The sequence below is a fragment of the Nomascus leucogenys genome, chromosome 6, assembly GCF_006542625.1.
Source record: "Nomascus leucogenys isolate Asia chromosome 6, Asia_NLE_v1, whole genome shotgun sequence".
Classification (NCBI taxonomy): Eukaryota; Metazoa; Chordata; class Mammalia; order Primates; family Hylobatidae; genus Nomascus; species Nomascus leucogenys.
Genome location: NC_044386.1, coordinates 98,291,673 through 98,310,937, shown reverse-complemented (window position 1 = coordinate 98,310,937; position 19,265 = coordinate 98,291,673). Strand labels below are relative to the sequence as shown.

The window sequence follows — 19,265 nt, the reverse complement described above, 5'->3', positions numbered from 1 at the left end:
CAGAGGGCAGGGGGCACACAAAGACTAACCAAGGGGAGGAAGCTGACCGCAAGCGCCCTGAGGACAAGACGGGCGTCCTCGGGACAGGGCCATGTTTAGTGACGGCAGAAGGGAGAGAGGAAGCTCCTGGGAGCACAGGGGGAAGGGGAGCCGGAAGCCAGAGCCAGGGCTGGGGCCACGAAGGACAGACAGCCGGTGTTAGGGGCGGAGGCTGGCCTGGGATGTGAGGCTGGGGTTGGCCGGCCTCCAGGCTCCTCGGGGGCCCCTGCTGAAAGTCTGTGGGCGCCGGCCTGGGCGAAGCCGCGGTCCCCCGCCTGTGGGCTCAACTCTGCGCTCTGTTTCAAGCAAACGCACTAGGAGAGGAGTCAGGAGACGAGGAACTGCGGGGCCCCACCTCGCGCGGGCAACCGCTGTCCGTCCAGGGAGGGCCCAGGCCTGTCTCCGCAGATAGCTTTGAAGCAGGGCCCCCGCTGCCCCTCTGTGTGACCCTGGACCCTCGCGAGGCCTCCCGTGTCCCCTTTTGAGGGGCTGCCCTGCTTGGCCTGGGGAACACAGCGAAGGGCACCTCGTGGAGCCCAGTTTAGGGACAACACATTAATTCTGGAAATTCCAGATTCTTTGGAGGGGGCCTCAACCGGCCGGGGTCGGGAAGGCCTGGCCGGGCTCCGCCGGCAGGGGGCGCTCGGGACAGGGGGGGCGAGGGGGGCGTACATCCGTTGCGGAGCGCTGTCTGCGCGGGGCCCGGCCAGCCCTTGAGGCGAGCGCGGCCTGCGGAGCGGATGAAGCCGGGGCCGGCGGGGGCGGGGTGGGGCCGGGGGCGGGGGAAGGAGCCCGAGGGGCGGGGCGGGGGCCGGCAGTCGCCCTCCCTCACCCTCCCTCCCTTTCTTTCTTTCTTTCTCTCCTTCTCGCTCTCTTGTCTTTTCTTTGCCTCTGCAGCCGGCCAAGGGGGCGGGCCCTGCAGCCTTTGTTGCCCGCGGACCGAGCGCAGCCGAACTGAGTCGGGGCCGGGTCGCCGGGAGCTGCACGCCGGCCGGGCATGTCCTGAGCCGGACCTGGGACCAGGCAGCGACCGGACGGGACGGACGAGAGCGTGCGCACGGGGTCACCCGGCGGCCGCCCGGTCCCTGCCATGCCCGGCGGCCCGAGTCCCCGCAGCCCCGCGCCGTTGCTGCGCGCCCTCCTCTTGCTCCTCTGCGCTCTGGCTCCCGGCGCCCCCGGACCCGCACCAGGTGGGTGTCCGCCCCTCCCCGGCCAGCCGGCCCTGCCACCCCTTCCCGCTCCCCCAGTCTCGGTTTAGTCCCTCCTCACCTTTGTGGACCCCGCGCCGGCCCCGCTGTGCCTGGAGTTGGTCGCGTCTTCCGCTCCCCGGGTATTAGGGGACAGTGGTCGGGGTCGGGCCGGCCGGGGAGCGAAGCCGCGCCTCTGGGGAAACTTCCTCAGCCCCTGATTCAGTTACTGACACTGCCTGTCGCCTGGAATAAGCCCCTTCTGCTCTTCGGGCTCCGGTTTCCCCACCTCGGGTGCAGCAACGTGCCTCGCTCCCGGGAGAGCTCTCGTCCGAGTGGGCTGGACGGAGCGCGGTTTACCCACTGAGGATTTGGTTTCTCACACTCCTTAGCGGGGCTCGCCTGGAAAGCGGGCTGGCCGGACACCGCCGGCGAGGGCGCCAGGTCGCAGGTCTCCGCGGGACCCCGCCGCCCCCCCAGCTCCCGCCCACTGCATCTGGGCTGCTGGCGCGGCCCCTGGCGGCTCGGGGGGCCGGGTCTTGCGCGGTCCTTGCACTTCCTGCCTCTCCCTTCCCCAAGTGTGAAGACGCCGGGAGTGGAGCGGGGAGCAGGAGCTTCTTTTCCCGGCCATGGGTTAACTCTCCCCGCCCCGCCGGGCCGGCCTCCGACGAGCCTCTGGCCTGCGTCCAGACTCTTGTTTGGCGGCGACCTGCCGGGCGGCCGCGCTGCTGGCGCGTCCGACGCAGCCGGCCTGGGAACTCAGTAACCGAGGATGTAGGAGACCCCAGGCCTGGTGCTCAGGGAGCTCCCAGTCAGGGGAGCCAGTGGATAGGGGGGGGAGTCCTGCAATAGAGCCGATCGGCAGGCTTTGTAGGAGAGGAGGGGCATGAGGTTGGAGAGACTGGAAGGGTGGATGGATTCTGGATGGGCTGGAAGGGCGTGGAGGGAGTGGGGCCCTCCCCTGGGGAGCATCAGTCGGGGGACTGGATTAGGGTTGCTTGCTGGGAAGGGGTCGACCTGCCTCCCCACTGGAGGGATTGTGACTAGAAAGTAGTCTGGGCGGGAAGGATGGGGACATTTACTTTTGATCTCAGAGGTTTGGGAAGCCGTTGAGGGGAGCAGCTGATGAAAGCAGTGTTTTGGGAAGATTTGGTCTAGCAGCCATGTGCAGAGGGCAGAGGGAGCGAACATTTAATGAGCACCTACTGTGTGCCAGCCTCGCGGGTTCTTATTTCTCATCATCTCCACAACAACCCTGCAAAGCAAGTGATGGAAAGTCCTTTTATGGACCAGCAAACAGGCTCAGAGTAGAGCGACCTGTGGGGTTGGACTCCTGAGCTTCCTGAATGAGGCTTGTGTTTTCCACTGTCCAGAGCTGGGGGCTGAGGAGGATGAACCGGACGATGGGAATGAGAGAGCAGGAAAATGCTTCCCTCAGGACTTGGGTCCTGGCCCCCTGGCAGCTGTGGGAAGAGTTGGGTGCGGTCAACCTCGAGGGATTCTTTTGAGAATTAAATGAGATACTGAATATGTCAGTTGCTCAGACAGGACACAGTGACTACAATGTAGTGGTCATTATTTTTATTAATCTGCCAGGCCGACCCAGGACTCCCCAGATGACCTGGACTTGCTGTTTGGGGGTGGAGGCAGGCCAGGCACTCTCCCCTACCTAACCTGGGCACAAACACTCCAAGGGTGGAGTCTGTCTCTAGTGTTCCCATAGATACAGAGCATGGGGTCCTCCCCGTTCTGCACTCCCTCAGGATTGGTGACTCTGAGGCTGCTGGCCTGTTTGTCATTTTCTTTGGAGCCCAGGACCTAAGCCTGGGGCTCCTCCTACTGCTGAATGTTACCTTAAGACCAAAGGGCCCATCCTGGGCTCACTTTTAGGAAAATATATCCCTTTTCCCCACTTGTGACTAACCCAGGCACCTGCTAGGGTTTCTGAGGCTGGAGCCCAGTCATGTCTCCTCCTCATGCTGTATGGCACATGTGAACCCTGTGTGCATGTGTTTCTGTGCATACCAGGACTCACAGAGGAGGGCATTCACATACCATCCCCCACCCTGCCGGTTATTTTTCCTCCTTGGCATGAGCTGTGGGTCATTTGAAGGGCTGGATTGTAACTCAGGTTCTTGATAGGGAGGTGAGGGTAAACACCATCTTGGCATTTCTTTGGTAGAAGCTCCAAAGTGACAGTTCTGTCACCCAGGGGAGATATTAAAAGTATTTAACACCCAGTGTGGCAGGAGCTTGGTCCAATTAGAACATACCTCCTGACTTGGCAGAATAGATTTGGCCATGAATCTCTGGCAATCCTCCTGAATGGTGCCTGTTGCCATCCTACTGTCACTTGAGCTCTGCAGGCTCAGCTTTGATGCAAGCACATAACCGTTCGAGACTGGAACCTGCAATTACTCCTTGCTGGCACTGGGTGGTGCTAGTTTCAGCCACCAACATCTCTACTGGGGTCAACTAGGCTACAGTGAGTTACTTATTTTTAAATTTACCCCTGCACTCTTTAAAAATATTTTAATGGCAAAACAATACAAGTTCACTATAAAAAAATTAATGCTGGCGGGGTGCAGTGGCTCATGCCTGTAATCCCAGCACTTTGGGAGGCTGAGGCTGGCGGATCACTTGAGGCCAGGAGTTCGAAACCAGCCTGGCCAACATGGTGAAACTCCGTCTCTATTAAAATACAAAAATTAGCTGGGCATGGTGGTGCATGCCTGTAATCCCAGCTCCTCAGAAGGCTGAGGCATGAGAATTGCTTGAACCCAGGAGGCAGAGGTTGCGGTGGGCCGAGATCGTACCACTGCATTCCAGCCTGGGTGACACAGGGAGACTCTTGTCTCAAAAAAAAAAAAAAAAAATCTGAACAAAACAAGAAAAAAATTATTGCAATAAAAGTGGCAACATCCTGTAAGTCTATTCTTTTCTTATTGATTGAAAAACATGTTTTAGACCGGACACAGTGATTCACACCTGTAATTCCAGCACTTTGGGAGGCCAAGGTAGGCAGATCGTTTGAGCCCAGGAATTCCAGACCAGCCTGGGCAGCATAATGAGACCCTATCTCTACAAAAAAATTAAAAAATTATCCAGGCCTGGTAGTCCACGCCTGTAGTCCCAGCTACTTGGGAGGCTGAGGTGGGAGGATTGCATGAGCCCAGGAGGTCAAGGCTGCAGTAAACCACGATTGCATCACTGCACTCCAGCCTGGGAGACAGGGCGAGACCCTTTCTCAAAAAAAAAAAAAAAACAAAGAAAAGAAAAGAAATAAATAAAAACATGTTTTTTGTTTTGTTTTGTTTGTTTTTAAGCCATTAGGCAAACAGATAAAATAACAAGTGTTTAAAAGAAAATGCTAAGTATACTTTAGAAGTTCTCTTGCTAATTTTCAATCATAACTTAGCTCACATTTGCTATGTGCCAGCTATTGTTGTAAGCACTTGCATACTAACTCATTTAATTCTTACACAACCAAAGAGAGCAGCTGTAATTATTATCATCCCCATTTTACAGATGGAGAAACAGAGATTCTGAGCGGTTGAGTAATTTACCCATGGTCTCACAGATATGGGTAGCAGAGCTGGGATTCAAACACAGCCTGTCTGGCTCTAGAGCTCACTAATCCGAATGATTTTTACCTGCAGCATAGCTCTACTTAGCCCTGTCCACATTTTTGAACTTAATAGGATGCTTCTTTGTAACTCATCTGGAATTTCTGTCTTGCAATATTTGCCCAGGATCTACAGCAGATATTCTCAACAGGACTGTACATCCCCTGGGGCATGGGTCCTTCCCCAGAGACACTTTATTTTTTTTAAGCTTTTGGGGCCTTTTCTCCCCAGTGGTTGATTCCTCAGTTACATACCTGCTTCCGTTTCCCAACCACATGTATTTGAGGACAAAACTTGCCTAAAAGAGTGTCATGTACTTCCTCCAGTTGAGAACTTTAGAGCTGGTTGGCATCAGTGCCCCCCGACCTTCAACTCATCTTTAGCTGCCTTGGCTGGGATTGTCCTTGCTCTGGGAACCAACATTAATACTCACTTAAAACAAGTCTTGGAGGGTGGGCATGGTGGCTTATGCCTGAAATCCCAGTACTTTGGGAGGCCGAGGCAGGTGGATCAGGATCGGGTGGATCAAACTCCTGAGGTCAGGAGTTTGAAACCAGCCTGGCCAACATGGCAAAACCCCATCTCTACTAAAAATACAAAAATTATCTGGGCGTGGTGGCTCACACCTGTAATTACAGCTACTTGGGAGGCTGAGGCAGGAGAATTGCTTGAAACCAGCAGCCAGAGGTTGCAGTGAGCCAAGATCGTGCAATTGTACTCCAGCCTCGGGGACAAGAACGAAACTCTCTCTCAAAAAAACAAAAACAAAAACAAAACAAAAACAAGCCTTGGAGTTGTAGCCTCCACGAACTGTGATCCTTGGGAAAGTTAGGAAATCCCCCACTGGGAGTGAACCTGGGAAGCAGTTCTTCCCTATCTCTGTCATTGTCGTCTCCTTGACCTGGGCTCCCCTCCTTATGTTTTCTGGCCTGGATTCTCCAAGCATATGAGGAAACAAACCCAGGGATATGCAGTGACTCAGATTATACAACTATTAAGTGGCCCACTTGGGCCTGCCCTGGGTCTTGTTACTTTCAAAGCCCATGCTCTATAGTGCATTATTTCGTCCCTCCATTGCCTCCCATTTTACAAAACACATGCCTGGACCAAGATTAAACTTGTTGCCCATTCTTACTTCTGGCTTTTCCCCACTTCTTGGAGAGTTTACCACACAGTGCCCCTACCACCAAGAGGCCCTCCTTGTCTTCACTGTTGAATTAACATATATTAAGGGACATCTCAAATGCATCCTCCTTGATGAATCTTTTCTTCATTCCAATGCATCCATAAGGTGTCATCCTCTCCCCTTGCTTGGACCTTGTCAGCACTGTGCCAGAGTGGGGGTCTTGGGTCTACTACGCCCATTTTTCTGTTTTGTTTTTTGTTTTTTTTTTGGGGGGAGTCATTCTTGCTCTGTCATCCCGGCTGGAGTACAGTGGTACAATTTCTGCTCACTGCAACCTCCGCCTCCCAGGCTCAAGTGATCCTCCCACCTCAGCCCCCAGAGTAGCTGAGACTAAAGGCATACACCACCACGCCTGGCTAATTTTTGTATTTTTTGTAGAGATGGGATTTCACCATGTTGCCTAGGCCGGTCTCGAACTCAACTCAAGCAATCTGCCCTCCTCCGTCTTCCAAAATGCTGCGATTACAGGTGTGAGCCACTGGGTCCGGCCATTTCTCCATTTGAAGGCAAGGATGGTGTCTTACCCACTTTCCTGGACTTTGGAGCACCTAGTGCCCCCTCACAGTTAGTAGCCAAGGGTCACATACCGAATGCCATGGAGTAGGCAGGTAACGTAAATGAGCAAACAAGGTGGGTAGGGAGACAGATTTTTCCTGAAACATGGGGCTTCTTGGCCCATCTCTTGTTTTCCCACTTTTGTTAGAGACTCAGTTCTTTACTGAGTGAAAGGAAACACAAGCATGATGGGAAAGGGAGCCTACTTGCAGCCACAGTACTGGGAATGAATAGGGAGTGGTGGGGACTGAGGACCGGGGAGCATAGGCCCTTCCTAAAGGGAACTCACTGCTCCACCCCAGCCACTTCTGCCAGGGAGCAATTTAAGCCTGACATGGATGGATGATAAGACTTTTCAAGAAAAGCTGAAAATTGAGATTTTTGTACAAGATCATGTGATTCTTAAACATTGGCAATTGACTAAAACATTTTTCAATATTTGTGTCAGCCAAAACAAACCAAAAAATCAATAACTGATCAACACAAGCAAATCTGCACGCTGTGGTTGAGGAGTTGTAGTCCCATATGCCCTTATTAGGATGTCAGAGCAAGAAGTCGCCTTAAATCATCCAGTCCGGTGGCTTCTGAATGCCAGCCTCTGAATTGGCTAGATCAGAATCCCTGGGAAGGTCTAGAAAAATACAGAAAATACACATTCTAGGGCCCCCAGAGCCCTGGATCTGTGGAACCAGAATCTCTGGGCTGGGTCCTGGGCATCTGCAGTTTTTCAGAGCTCTCCAGGTACTGCTGATGACCAGCCAGGTTCACTCCCAGTGGGGGATTATCCTAACTTTCCTGAGGATCACAGTTCCCGGAGGCTCTTGGTAAAAACATAGCTTCCTAGTCCCTAGTCCTAGTTTCCTGGAAATGCTGATTTAGTGAGTCTGGGATGGGGCCTGGGAATTTTTTTTAAGAAACTTCTCTGTGAGGTCTGCAAAATCCTTGCACTAGTGGCCCGCTGAAGCTCAATGACGGGGAAGATTAGCTCAGAGCCACACAGCACGTTGCCCCAGCCTACCCAGTCTCTTGACTCTCAGAGAAAGCTCTTTGAGGCCGGCATTGCTGGGGCGGTTGTGAGCAGAGGGAGATGCTCTCAGCAGGGGCACAGCACTGGCATGTGCAGGGCACTCTACGTGCAGTTTGGCAGAGGACAGACTGGAGGGCAAGTTTGGTTTCCGCAGCCTGCTGGGATGGAGCTTCGGGCTGGGCAGCAGCAGAAGGAACCCTGGTGGGATGTCAGCAGGGCACTCAGGCATTCATGCGAGCCTGAAGAGTCTATTGTCGTGAACAGCCAGGATCCTGGGAGCTGGGTATAAACTCAATCCAGAAACTCCAGATTGCCAAGTTCCCTAACTGTGCTCTTTAGAGCCTGGGAACTGCAGAGAGGGAAAAGGTGGCGGGCGGGGGGGGGAAGCATGGATGCCGGGGCTCCCCCAACGCCCGGCACATGAGATTTCTTTTGAGACTAGACCTGGTGGCCAAAGAGATTTGAGAAACGTGATCTAATTCAACTCTTTCACATTAATGATGGGGAAACTGAGGCCCAGCAAGGGATGGACTGTTGAGAATATAGAGCAATGTTACTGAAGAGACTGAAACCATTTGGGGGACTGGAGTCCCAGTCTCAGCACTGCCACTCTCACTGTCACTGTGTGGCTCTAGGCCAGTCTCTCCACCTCTCTGAGCCTCCCTTTGCTCTCTCACCTAGGAAGCAGTCTGGACACCCTACTGCAGGTGTCCTAACCTGGGGTCCACAGCCTAAAGGACTATGAACTGAGGGGATCCATGAACTTGAATGGGAAAATATTACATATTTACTTTTTGTAACCTCTCAATGAAATTTAGCATTTCCCTCAATTATGAATATTATTAGCAAATCCCAACAGCACCTGTGGTTTTGTTACCAATACAGCAAACCAAATATTTTTCCATCTCATTACAGTTGTTGCACGTATCTTGAAATAAGGTTTACGTTCATCACTACTTCAAAATTTCCATAGTTGCTGGGCACAGTGGCTCATGCCTGTAGTCCCAGCACTTTTGGAGGCTGAGGTAAGTGGATCACTAAAGGCCAGGAGTTCAAGACCAGCCTTGCCAACATGGCAAAACCCAGTCTCTACTAAAAATACAAAAACTCGCTGGGTGTGGTGGCATGCACCTGTAGTCCCAGCTATTTGAAAGGCTAAGAGACAAGAATTGCTTGAACCTGGGAGGCAGAGGTTGCAGTGAGCCAAGATTGAGCTACTGCACTGCACCCTGGGTGACAGAGAGAGACTCTGTCTCAAATAAAAAAAAAAGACCATAGTTGTTAAATTTGCCACAAAATCTTGTTTAAAGTATAATTCCACACCCTACTTTTTAAATTATTTTTTGTTTTGTTACATTTTGTTTTTGAGATAATGTCTCACTCTGTCACCCAGGCTGGAGTGCATTGGCGCCATCATGGCTCACTGCAGCCTCGACCTCCTGGGCTCAAGAGAGCCTCCCACCTCAGCATTCCAAGACCTGGGACTGCAGGTGTGCACCATCATGCCTGGCTAATTTTTTTTTTTTTTTGTAGCGACAAGTTCCCATTATGTTGCCCCGTTGGTCTTGAACTCCTAGGCTCAAGAGATCCTCCCACCTCATTCTTCCAAAGTTCTGGGACTACAGGTATGAACGACTATGCCTGGCCTTAAATTATTTTGATAACTGTATTTCAATCAGTTTCCTTGGTACTCCTGCATATTTTATTTTATTTATTTTTTTGTTGTGGCAGGGTCTCACTCTGTCGCCCAGGCTGGAGTGCAGTGATGTGGTCTCGGCTCACTACAACCTCCACCTCCTGGGTTCAAGCGATTCTCCTGCCTCAGTCTCCTGAGTAGCTGGGATTACAGGCATGCGCCACCAAGCCTGGCTAATTTTTGCATGTTTAGTAGAGGTGGGGTTTCACTATGTTGGCCAGGCTGGTCTCAAACTCCTGAGCTCAAGTGATTCGCTGCCTCGGCCTCCCAAAGTGCTAGTATTACAGGCGTGAGCCACTGTGCCCAACCACTCCTGTGTATTTTATTTTACGCATTTCAAAACATTGTTCTGAGGAGAAGGAGTTTGTGGCAAAAAAGAGTAAGAATCCAGGCCTTACTAGGAAATCCAGGAGGACAGAGCAACAGAGAGGGGTTTTTACACTGCAAGGGCCTGAGCAGAGGTCTGCCAATTTTTTCCATCCCTGGAACCTTTCTTTAAATGAATTCTTCTATGTGAAAGAAAGAAACCAGAGCTACCCTGTTGAAGTGGCGGTTAGGGGCCAGGGAGCCCCAATGGGGTGGTCTTTCTCTGTCTCCCCAATCCAGGAGGCCTGGAGACACTTGCAGAATGCTCACCACCTGAGAGCACATTTTTAAATCCATCAAGCTAATAATAGTCATAACAATCATAATTGCCATCATATTCAACCAGTGGCTCAGACACTGCTAAAGGGAGTAGCTCACCAGGTTTAATCCTCACCACAGCATCGAGAGTGTAAGTGCTGTGGTTATCCGCATTCTACAGAGTCATTCAACAAATACCAAAAAAGGACTAAGTTCTGGACACTTCCTCTGACACTTAAATCTTCAACAAAGAATATAAAGGGCCAAGTGTGGTGGCTCACACCTGTAATCCCAACAATTTAGGAGGCTGAGGTGGGAGGATTGCTTGAGGCCAGGGGTTCGAGACCAGCCCGGGCAACATAGCAAAACTCCCATCTCTACAAAAAAAAAAAAAAAAAAAAAAATTATCCAGGGCCAGCCTCGGTGCCTCACACCTGTAATCCCAGCACTATGGGAGGCTGAGGTAGAAGGATCACTTGAGCCTCGGAGTTTGTTTGAGACCAGCCTGGGTAACATAGTGAGATCCCATCTCTATTAAAAAAATTAAAAATAAAAAAAAATTAGCCAAGTGTGGTGGCACCCACCTGTAGTCCCAGCTACTTGGGAGGCTGAGATGGGAGGATGGCTCGAGCTCAGGAGTTGCAGGCTGCAGTGAGCTATGATTGCCCACCTGCACTCCTGTCTGGGTGACAGAGCAAGACCCCATTTCAAAAAAAAGGGGGGAGGGGCAAAAAATATAGACTCTTGCCTTCCTAGACTGCACTGGGAGGGAAGGGAGAAAACAAATAAATAGAAAAAATAATGAAAATGCTAAGTGATATGGTATGTCAGAAGTGCTATGGGGAAAAATAAAGCAAGGAAGGGGGAAAGAGAGAGCCAGGGAATTGCAATTTTAAAATAAAGTCATTAGAGGAGGCCTCATTGAGAAGGAGACATTTGAGCAAGAACCCAAAAGTGAATGGTTTAGCCACGTGGAAAACAGAGAGAAGAGTGTTCCAGGTGTAGGGAACAGCAATGCAAAATCCTGAAGCAGGACATGTCTGGCCTGTGGAGGAACTGCAAGGAGGCCAGTGGGTGGAGTGGAGGGAACTAAGGCGGTGTAGCTGGAAATGAGATTGGAGAGGTTACCTTGCCTAGGGCCTCACACAGGCCAGAACTTTGTCTTTTGCTCTGAGATGGGCGCCATTGCAGGATTTTCAGCAGAGTAAGACGATGATCGCGCTGGTTTTGAATGAATCTTTCTGGCTGCTTTCCCTTCGTGAAAACACGAGGGGAGGGGCACCTGGGGTAGGCAATAGTGAAAACAGAGAGACCTGTTAAGAAGTTACCGCAGCAATCCAGGCCGGGCGCAGTGGCTGACGCCTGTAATTGCTACACTTTAGGAGGCTGAGGCGAGCATATCACCTGAGTTCAGGAGTTTGAGGCCAGCCTGGCCAACATGGTGAAATCCTGTGTCTGCTAAAAATACAAAAAATAGCTGGGCGTGGTCGCGTGTGCCTGTAGTCCCAGCTACTCCTGAGGCAGGAGAATCGCTTGAACCCAGGAGGCGGAGGTTGCAGTGAGCTGAGATCGCGCCACGCACTCCAGCCCGGGCGACAGAGCGAGACTGTCTCAAAACAAACAAACAAAAAACACAAACAACAACAACAAATTACTGCAACGATCCAGATGGAGAAACTGAGGCACGGAAAGATGAAATAGCAGAGTTAGTAGATAGCCCAGCGAGGATTTGAATCCATATACTCTGACTCCAGCAGCCCCCTCTTGGCCGCTCCCTTCTGGTCCCCGGCCACCAGCAAAGATCCGGGTCTGCCCTGGGCCTAGGGGTTGTGGTTCTCTCCCTGCAGGACGTGCAACCGAGGGCCGGGCGGCACTGGACATCGTGCACCCGGTTCGCGTCGACGCGGGGGGCTCCTTCCTGTCCTACGAGCTGTGGCCCCGCGCACTGCGCAAGCGGGATGTGTCTGTGCGCCGAGACGCGCCCGCCTTCTACGAGCTACAATACCGCGGGCGCGAGCTGCGCTTCAACCTGACCGCCAATCAGCACCTGCTGGCGCCCGGCTTTGTGAGCGAGACGCGGCGGCGCGGCGGCCTGGGTCGCGCGCACATCCGGGCCCACAGCCCGGCCTGCCATCTGCTTGGCGAGGTGCAGGACCCTGAGCTCGAGGGTGGCCTGGCGGCCATCAGCGCCTGCGACGGCCTGGTGAGTGCGCTGGGACATGTATACTTGGGGCAGTCTCGGGTGGTGGGATGTGGATATTGGCTCTAACCTTGCAACGCACTTGTCTGGTGGCTTTGCCCAGTACACTTTTTCTCTGCCAGCCTCGGTATTCACGCCTGTAAAGTGGGAGTGACAACGCAGGCCTCGTTGATTTCTAGGACAACGGTTCTCAAAGTTTAATGTGAAAGCCGGGTGGTGGTGCACCTGTAGTCCCAGCTATTTGGGAGGCTGAGGCGAAAGGATCACTTGAGCCCAGGAGTTCAAGGATGTAGGGTGTGATGATTGCGCTTAGCTGGAGACACAGCCAGACCCTAGGCACTCTCAAAAAAAGAAAAAAAAAAAAAAAAAGAAAAAGAAAAAGAAAAAAAAGTTTAATATGAGCTCAAATCACCTGCAGGCCCTGTTTAAACAGAATTTTTGCAGGATAGGTCTGGGATAGCGCCCAAACACTTGGATTTCTGAAAACGTCTCAGGTAATATTGAAGATGCAGGTCCAGAGATCCCATTTTGAGAACCTCCGTTTGACTGGACTAAGTAACTGAAAAAGCAGTTGACTTCTCTTCCTTGGGGCATCAGTTATGACTGTTCCTTCATAGGTCCCTTTAGGCTGCTCTTCTCCAGGAAAGCCACCCCTCACCCTGTAGCCATTCTGCAGGGTGTGGTGAGGAACCCCTTTCAGCCCCTCTGCTCGGATCGGAACTCCGGGAAAAGCAGGCCTCAGCTTCCTGGCTTCCTCTGGCTGAAGGGTGGTGCTGGCTACTGCCTGCAGCCCTAATTGCTCCCTGATTGGGTGCTGATTAGAGCAGCTTCCACTCCAGGCAGAGTAGGGCCCCTTTCTCTTCGTGTTCAGGTGACCAGCCCCACTCTCCCAGCTCTGGAGGGTGGGGGTTTGAGAGGAGTAGGGTATGTGTGCACACTCTCAGCGTCCACTGTTCCCAGGAGGCCCTCAGCTTAGATTGCTCAGGCAAAAACCATGGGCTGTGGCCGCACAGGGCCTAATGACAGGGCAGCCCACAACACAAGCTGCACAACGTCTGGACCTTTGAAGGCCCATCTGCCCTGCACAGTATTCTCATTTATGGAGCCTGTGCCTGTCCCTTAATGTACAATTGATCTTGTTGAGCCTGTGCAGCAGCTGTGCACATGGGGCATCATTCCCATTTCACAGATGAGGAAACAGGCTCAGAGGGGACCTTGCCCAGGGTCACCTAGTCATTCAGTGAGTGGTGGGCGGGAGGGGGGGACTCCGCATTCATACCCAGGTCTCCAGACCCAAGAGCAGATGTACTCTCCAGCCCTCCCTCCAGGCTCCCTGGTCCTGTGTGACCCAAGGGGCAGAATTGGTGCCTATGAGGGGAAATCCGAGGGACATAAAACCTTCTTCCCTGTTGGAGCCCTGAGCTTCCTCAGGAGGTAGTGGGCATCAAAGATGCTTCCCAGGGCCCCTCCCCTCCCTGGACTCTGAATGCTGGCGGACATGTCCAAGACACTCCTGCCAGCTTCCCTTCTCTGGGCAGTCCTGGGCCCAGAGAACAGGGTGTCCTGGTGGCCGTGGGCATCTCCTCCGCTCGGGTGTGGGTGTGGATGCTTTGGGAGTGATTCATTGCCTTAGGGAGATAGAGGGAAGGTCAGAAGCACTGGCCAGCTGGGAGGGAGCACAGTGCTGGAAATGGCTGGCATGCAGAAGAGATGGAGAATAGCCTAGAGGGCTGGGCAGAAGCTGCCCCGCTCAGGATGGCTGTCTGGGACTAAGACACCGTTTTGTCAGATTTGGATGTAGACACATTTCCCTCTCCTAATGGGGTGGGTGTGTGGGGCAGCATCCCCAGGGATGGATGCTTCTGAGCTCCGCTTTGAAGGTTTGGCTTTGTGTGAAATGGCAGAGAAGGGCTTTCCAGATGGAGGCTACAGAGTGAGCAAAGGCCCAGCAGGAGGAAAGTGCAGTGTGTCCGTGGGCAGTCACAGGTGGTGTGGACAGTGGGGGCTCAGCTGAGCAGGATGGGCCTCTGGGACATCCAAGAAGAGCAGCTGAGGGCCAGCCCTCCCTGTGTGACCCTGGTGCTTCTTCCCCAGAAAGGTGTGTTCCAGCTCTCCAACGAGGACTACTTCATTGAGCCCCTGGATGGTGCCCCGGCCCGGCCTGGCCACGCCCAGCCCCATGTGGTGTACAAGCGTCAGGCCCCAGAGAGGCTGGCACAGCGGGGTGATTCCAGTGCTCCAAGCACCTGTGGAGTGCAAGGTATGCTCTTCTGCTCCCAGTTCTTGGGTGGGTGCTGGGCCTGGGGACATGAAGGGGCCTTTCTAGAAGCCCCCCTTTAACATCCCCATGCCCAGTGCGCCTTAGACCAGAGGACACAGACAGACAGATGGATATATCACCATAGCCTGTGCCCTTAATTGTGCCACAAGACTGTGTCCTCTGCCTTTCGGGCCTGCCCCAGTCAATCCCCTAGACTGACCTCCCTCGCTCCATCTCACCTACTTCTCCCACGTTGGGGCTCAGCCTCCCTCTGCTCCCTCCCCCCCACAGCCTATGGTACCTGGCTCTGCCAGCCGTTCTTCCTCCAGTGCCCAGGCCGGGTGAGCTGTGCCCAGCTCCAACAGGGCCACTAGCCAGGAACTTCCCTCCCCCCACCACCCTGCTCCCACCCTAGAATAACTAACCTCTATTACTGGGACCTGGAGTGTGCTACCCAGTGCCTCCTCTGCAGAGCAGCAGTAGTGCCGGCCAGTCCAGGTGAGGAGCTGCCTGCTAAGGGTTGCTGGGGTTTGGGAAATGCTTGGCTGGCAAGCCAATCTCAGGCTGCCCACAGCTGTGTTACTCCATTTGCTGGAGCACATATCCACAGAGGCATGCTTCTTGGCCTCAGTTTCCCCAGCTTCATAGATGTTCCTTCTCTTCTGATCTGGAGCAGCCTGGGTCAGAGGAGCAGGCCCAGTAGGGCAAGCTGGGCTGGGTCTTGGCCAGCCTCCCCAGGCTGGGGTTTAGAGGGTGGGGTCAGCCTGTGTTGGGATGCACTAACCCCCCAGGGTGGGAGGAAGTGACACGGGGAGATAGGGGCCCAGTTGCCAGTTTTGTCAGGCCCAGGAGTTCCCCTCCCATGGACACAGTACTTTACCGTGTTTATATCCGCCATTTCATTTGCCCTTTGAGGTCCCCCTGTAAGGCAACTTATTCCTATTTTTAGTCAGGGAATCTCAAGAGCAGAGAAGGAAAGCGACCAGGCAGAGCCACACAGCACAGATCTGGGGCAGAGCCAGGAGGGGAATTCAGGCCCCTCGCCTCTGATCCCTGTGTGGTTCCCAGTGCCCCAGAGAGAGCTCACTGAGGAGAGGCCCTGGAGACGTGTGCCCTGGGCCTGTCCACTGGCAGCTAACCCCACCCCATCTGGGCCTCCAGTGTACCTGGAGCTGGAGCCTCGACGGGAGCGTTGGGAGCAGCGGCAGCAGTGGCGGCGGCCACGGCTGAGGCGTCTACACCAGCGGTCAGTCAGCAAAGAGAAGTGGGTGGAGACCCTGGTGGTAGCTGATGCCAAAATGGTGGAGTACCATGGACAGCCGCAGGTTGAGAGCTATGTGCTGACCATCATGAACATGGTGAGTCTGTGTGGGCCAGGAGCGGGTGGCGGGGATGGTGTTGGGGGGTGGGGTGCAAAGAGTGGGTGCAGGGCAGGAAGGCTGTCAGGCTGGACCCCAGACCCAGGTCCAGGCCCCGAGTAGGAAGAAGGGTATCCAAGCTCCTGAGGCCAGGAAGGGGTGAGGGTTTTGGCAGCTAGTCACTATGAGAGAGCCTGGGCAGAGGGCTGCTGTGGGGACACCATAGGGTGTCATGCCACTAGGAGGGGGAGCAGGAGTGGGAAACTGAGGCAGCCACAACCTTGTGCTTGCCTGGGGGGCTTGTGGACTAGTTGGTTTATTCATGCTTCCCTGCACAGATACTTCCCTCCTTTGTGTCAGACCTGTGCTAGATGCTGGAAACACAGAAATGCCTGATCAGACCACACTCTGCCTGAGACTCTGCCTGAGACATCAGCACACATTACAGTTAGAAGAATCTGTGCAGTTCTGTGGTCACTAGCTGGCAGCCTTGGGCAAGTCACTTGCCCTATCTGAGTCTCAGCCTGCTCATCTGTGAACTGGGCATGACGACAGTATCTTGTGGGGTGGGCAAACTGCTCTTGACCCCACATGATGGATGAGATATCAGAGGCCTTGAGAGGGCGAGTGACTTGCCCAGGTCACACAACCAGGCAGGGCAGAGCCAGATGGGAGCTCAGGTGTCCTAAGTCCCACTGGGGGCACTGTGGCTGATTGCAGCTGCTGATTCCTGGAGCCGACTACAGCAGAGCTGCCACTCCCTGCTCCTGCCCTGTGGGTGCCGGTGGAGGCCTTAGGCTCCAAGCTGCTTCCTGCAGCCCCTGGGAGGAAAGATCTCTGCCCCTGGCATTCTTAGCAGCCACCTGGTGGGCAGGCCACCATATAACCCTGTTTCTCTCCTGGGCTGGGTGGTTGGGGGCAAGGTAAGTGTGTGTGCTGTGAACAGGATGATATCTAAAGGAGCCCTGGGGCCAGGATCCTATGCTGCTGCTTCCCCCTGCCAGCCCCTCACCTCCTGCAACCCTAAAGGAAGTACCCTCTGAGATCATCCAGTGTCTGGTCCCCTAGTTTATCGCTGTGAAACCTGAGGCTCAGAGAGAGGAAGGGGCTGCGTCCCGGGCTGTTATCTCTACCTGCTGGCCACCACGTCCCCACTACTTGAGTCCTCATCAGCGAGTGCAGCTCTGGGCCAGTTCTTCCCTCACTGGGACACCCTCATTGGCTCCCTGTTCCATATGGAATAAAAGTCACAGCCTTCTGCCTGGCATTTGAGGCCTTGAAGGCCCAGATCAAGCCTCATCTGCCCAGGGAGGGGAGCCACTAACAGCCAGGGTTCAGCAGGGCTATTGGTGGACAGCAGGGCCCAGCCCCTGGGCTATAGGGGTGGAGCAAGGGGCAAGGCCAAGTTCTCAGGCCCTGAGGTTCCCTCCTTCTCATTCTCAGCACTTTGGGGGCTCAGCCTGAAAGACCCAGGAGGCTGGCTGGAGCCACCGATGGTTGACTGGGTTCATTTCACCCCCACTTTTCTGAGTGTCCCCTATGCTTCAGATTCTGGGCAGAGTAAGACGCACCCGACTGGGTGTTGTGGTTCATGGTTATAATCCCAGCACTTTGAGAGGCCGAGGTGGGCAGATCACTTGAGGTCAGGAGTTGGAGACCAGCCTGGCCAACATGGTGAAACCCCATTTCTACCAAAATACAAAAAATAGTTGGGTGTGGTTGTGCATACCTGTAGTCCTAGCCACTTGGGAGGCTGAGGTGGGAGGACTGCTTGAGCCTGGGAGGCAAAGGTTGCAGTGAGCTGAGATCATGCCACTGCACTCCCGCCTAGGTGACAGAGCGAGACTCCGTCTCAAAAAAAACAAAAACAAAAACAAAAACAAAAACAAAAAAAGACCTGCCCAACCCAACAGGTCCCCCATAACTTAACCTGGGTGACAGGATTCAGGTGTTTTTGCCCCAGGGCCTGGCCCCTTCCTGGCTGCCTTGCCCTGGCTCAGAAGACCCACGCATTCACTTGGTGAGCCCCATCCTTGGGGAGAGGGTAGGACTGGTTCTCACACTCACCTGCTCTGACAATATCAAGCTTTTCTGAGCTGGTGAGCCCAGCATTGGTCAGGACAGGATGGGGGCACCTGTGAGCCTGACAGTGCTGGACCCCCTAGGAGGCTGCAGGGATGGCAGGGACATGGGAACCCATATGGCCAGCCTCTGAGGAAGGCTGGACTGTGGAGCCGTGGCCTGAGGCCCTAGTGGGTTAGGGCTGGAGCCTTGTGAATATCTGTCTACCTTTTGTCCAGTGTTCAACACCTACCACCTCATCTAAGCCTCACCCCCATTTTATTATTTATTTACTTATTTAGAGATGGAGTTTCACTCTTGTCACCCAGGCTGGAGTGCAATGGCACGATCTCGGCTCACTGCCACCTCCGCCTCCTGGGTTTAAGTGATTCTCCTGCCTCAGTCTCCCGAGTAGTTGGGATTACAGGCGTGCCCCAGCATGCCTTGCTAGTTTTTGTATTTTTAGTAGAGAGGGGGTTTCACCACGTTGGCCAGGCTCTTCTGCCCGCCTCGTCCTCCCAAAGTGCTGGGATTACAGGCGTGAGCCACCACTCCTGGCCCTCATCCCCATTTTCAGGTTGAGGGAACAAAGATTCAGAGAGGTCAAGGGGCTCGCTCAAGGTCACGCAGCTAGTAAGTGGTACAGCTGGGACTGGAGCTCAGGTCTGTCTGTCTCCAAAGCCCCATTCTGTCCTCTGTGCCCCTAAACCTGCCCTGGAGAGGGGCAGCTGGGAAGCCACGGTGGCCAGGGTGGGCCAGAAGGATGGGGAAAAAATGTTCCCTCGGGATCAGATGTTTATTTAAGACTGATTTGTTGAGAGCCATCGCTCTACCTGGGATAAGGTGATGGATGTGGAAGAGCACGATCCTACACTTGGGGACTCTGTCTCATTGTAGCATTTCCCAAGGAATATTTCAGGGAGTGTGTTCCAAAGAATGCCAGTAGTGCACTGTGGAAAAAAGATGCTGCTGTTGAATAAGTTTGGCCACACAGGGTTAAAAAAAGTAAAACGGGCCAGGCATGGTGGTGCACACCTGTAGTCCCAGCTACTTGAGGGGCTGAGGTGGGAGGATTGCGTGAGCCCAGGAGGTCGAGGCTGCAGCGGCTGCAGTGAGCCGAGATCTTGCAGCTGTACTCCATCTTGGGTGACAAAGTGAGACTCTGTCTCAAAAGAAAAAAAAAAACGGTAAAACAGACTTCGTTACTACAGGACTTCTCAGAACCTTCAAAGTAAATATGCATTGAGAATCCCTAACAGAATAGGCAGGCAGCATTCCCCAAATTTAGGAAATAAGCAGGGGCTTTGAAGCAGCGAAACCTGGGTTCCGAGCCCAGCTTTATGCTCTCTTTGAGCTTCGGTTACTTCATTTGTAAAACAAGGATAATTGTGCCTACCTTAGAAGTAAGAAGATTAAATGAGATAATGCCTGCTAAGCCCCCAGCAC

The 19,265-nt window shown here is 53.6% G+C and overlaps 1 protein-coding gene across 1 annotated transcript in view; it reads left to right on the top strand.

The window, feature by feature from the left end:
• Positions 1 to 884: 884 nt before the first annotated feature.
• Positions 885 to 19,265, top strand: part of ADAMTS7 (ADAM metallopeptidase with thrombospondin type 1 motif 7) — a 52,924-nt gene continuing 34,543 nt past the window's right edge. The window contains exons 1-4 of the mRNA XM_030813835.1: positions 885 to 1,229; positions 11,788 to 12,143; positions 14,235 to 14,400; positions 15,562 to 15,758. Coding sequence (XP_030669695.1) covers positions 1,130 to 1,229; positions 11,788 to 12,143; positions 14,235 to 14,400; positions 15,562 to 15,758 — 819 coding nt within the window. The 5' untranslated portion in view covers positions 885 to 1,129. The remainder of the gene's footprint in view (positions 1,230 to 11,787; positions 12,144 to 14,234; positions 14,401 to 15,561; positions 15,759 to 19,265) is intronic.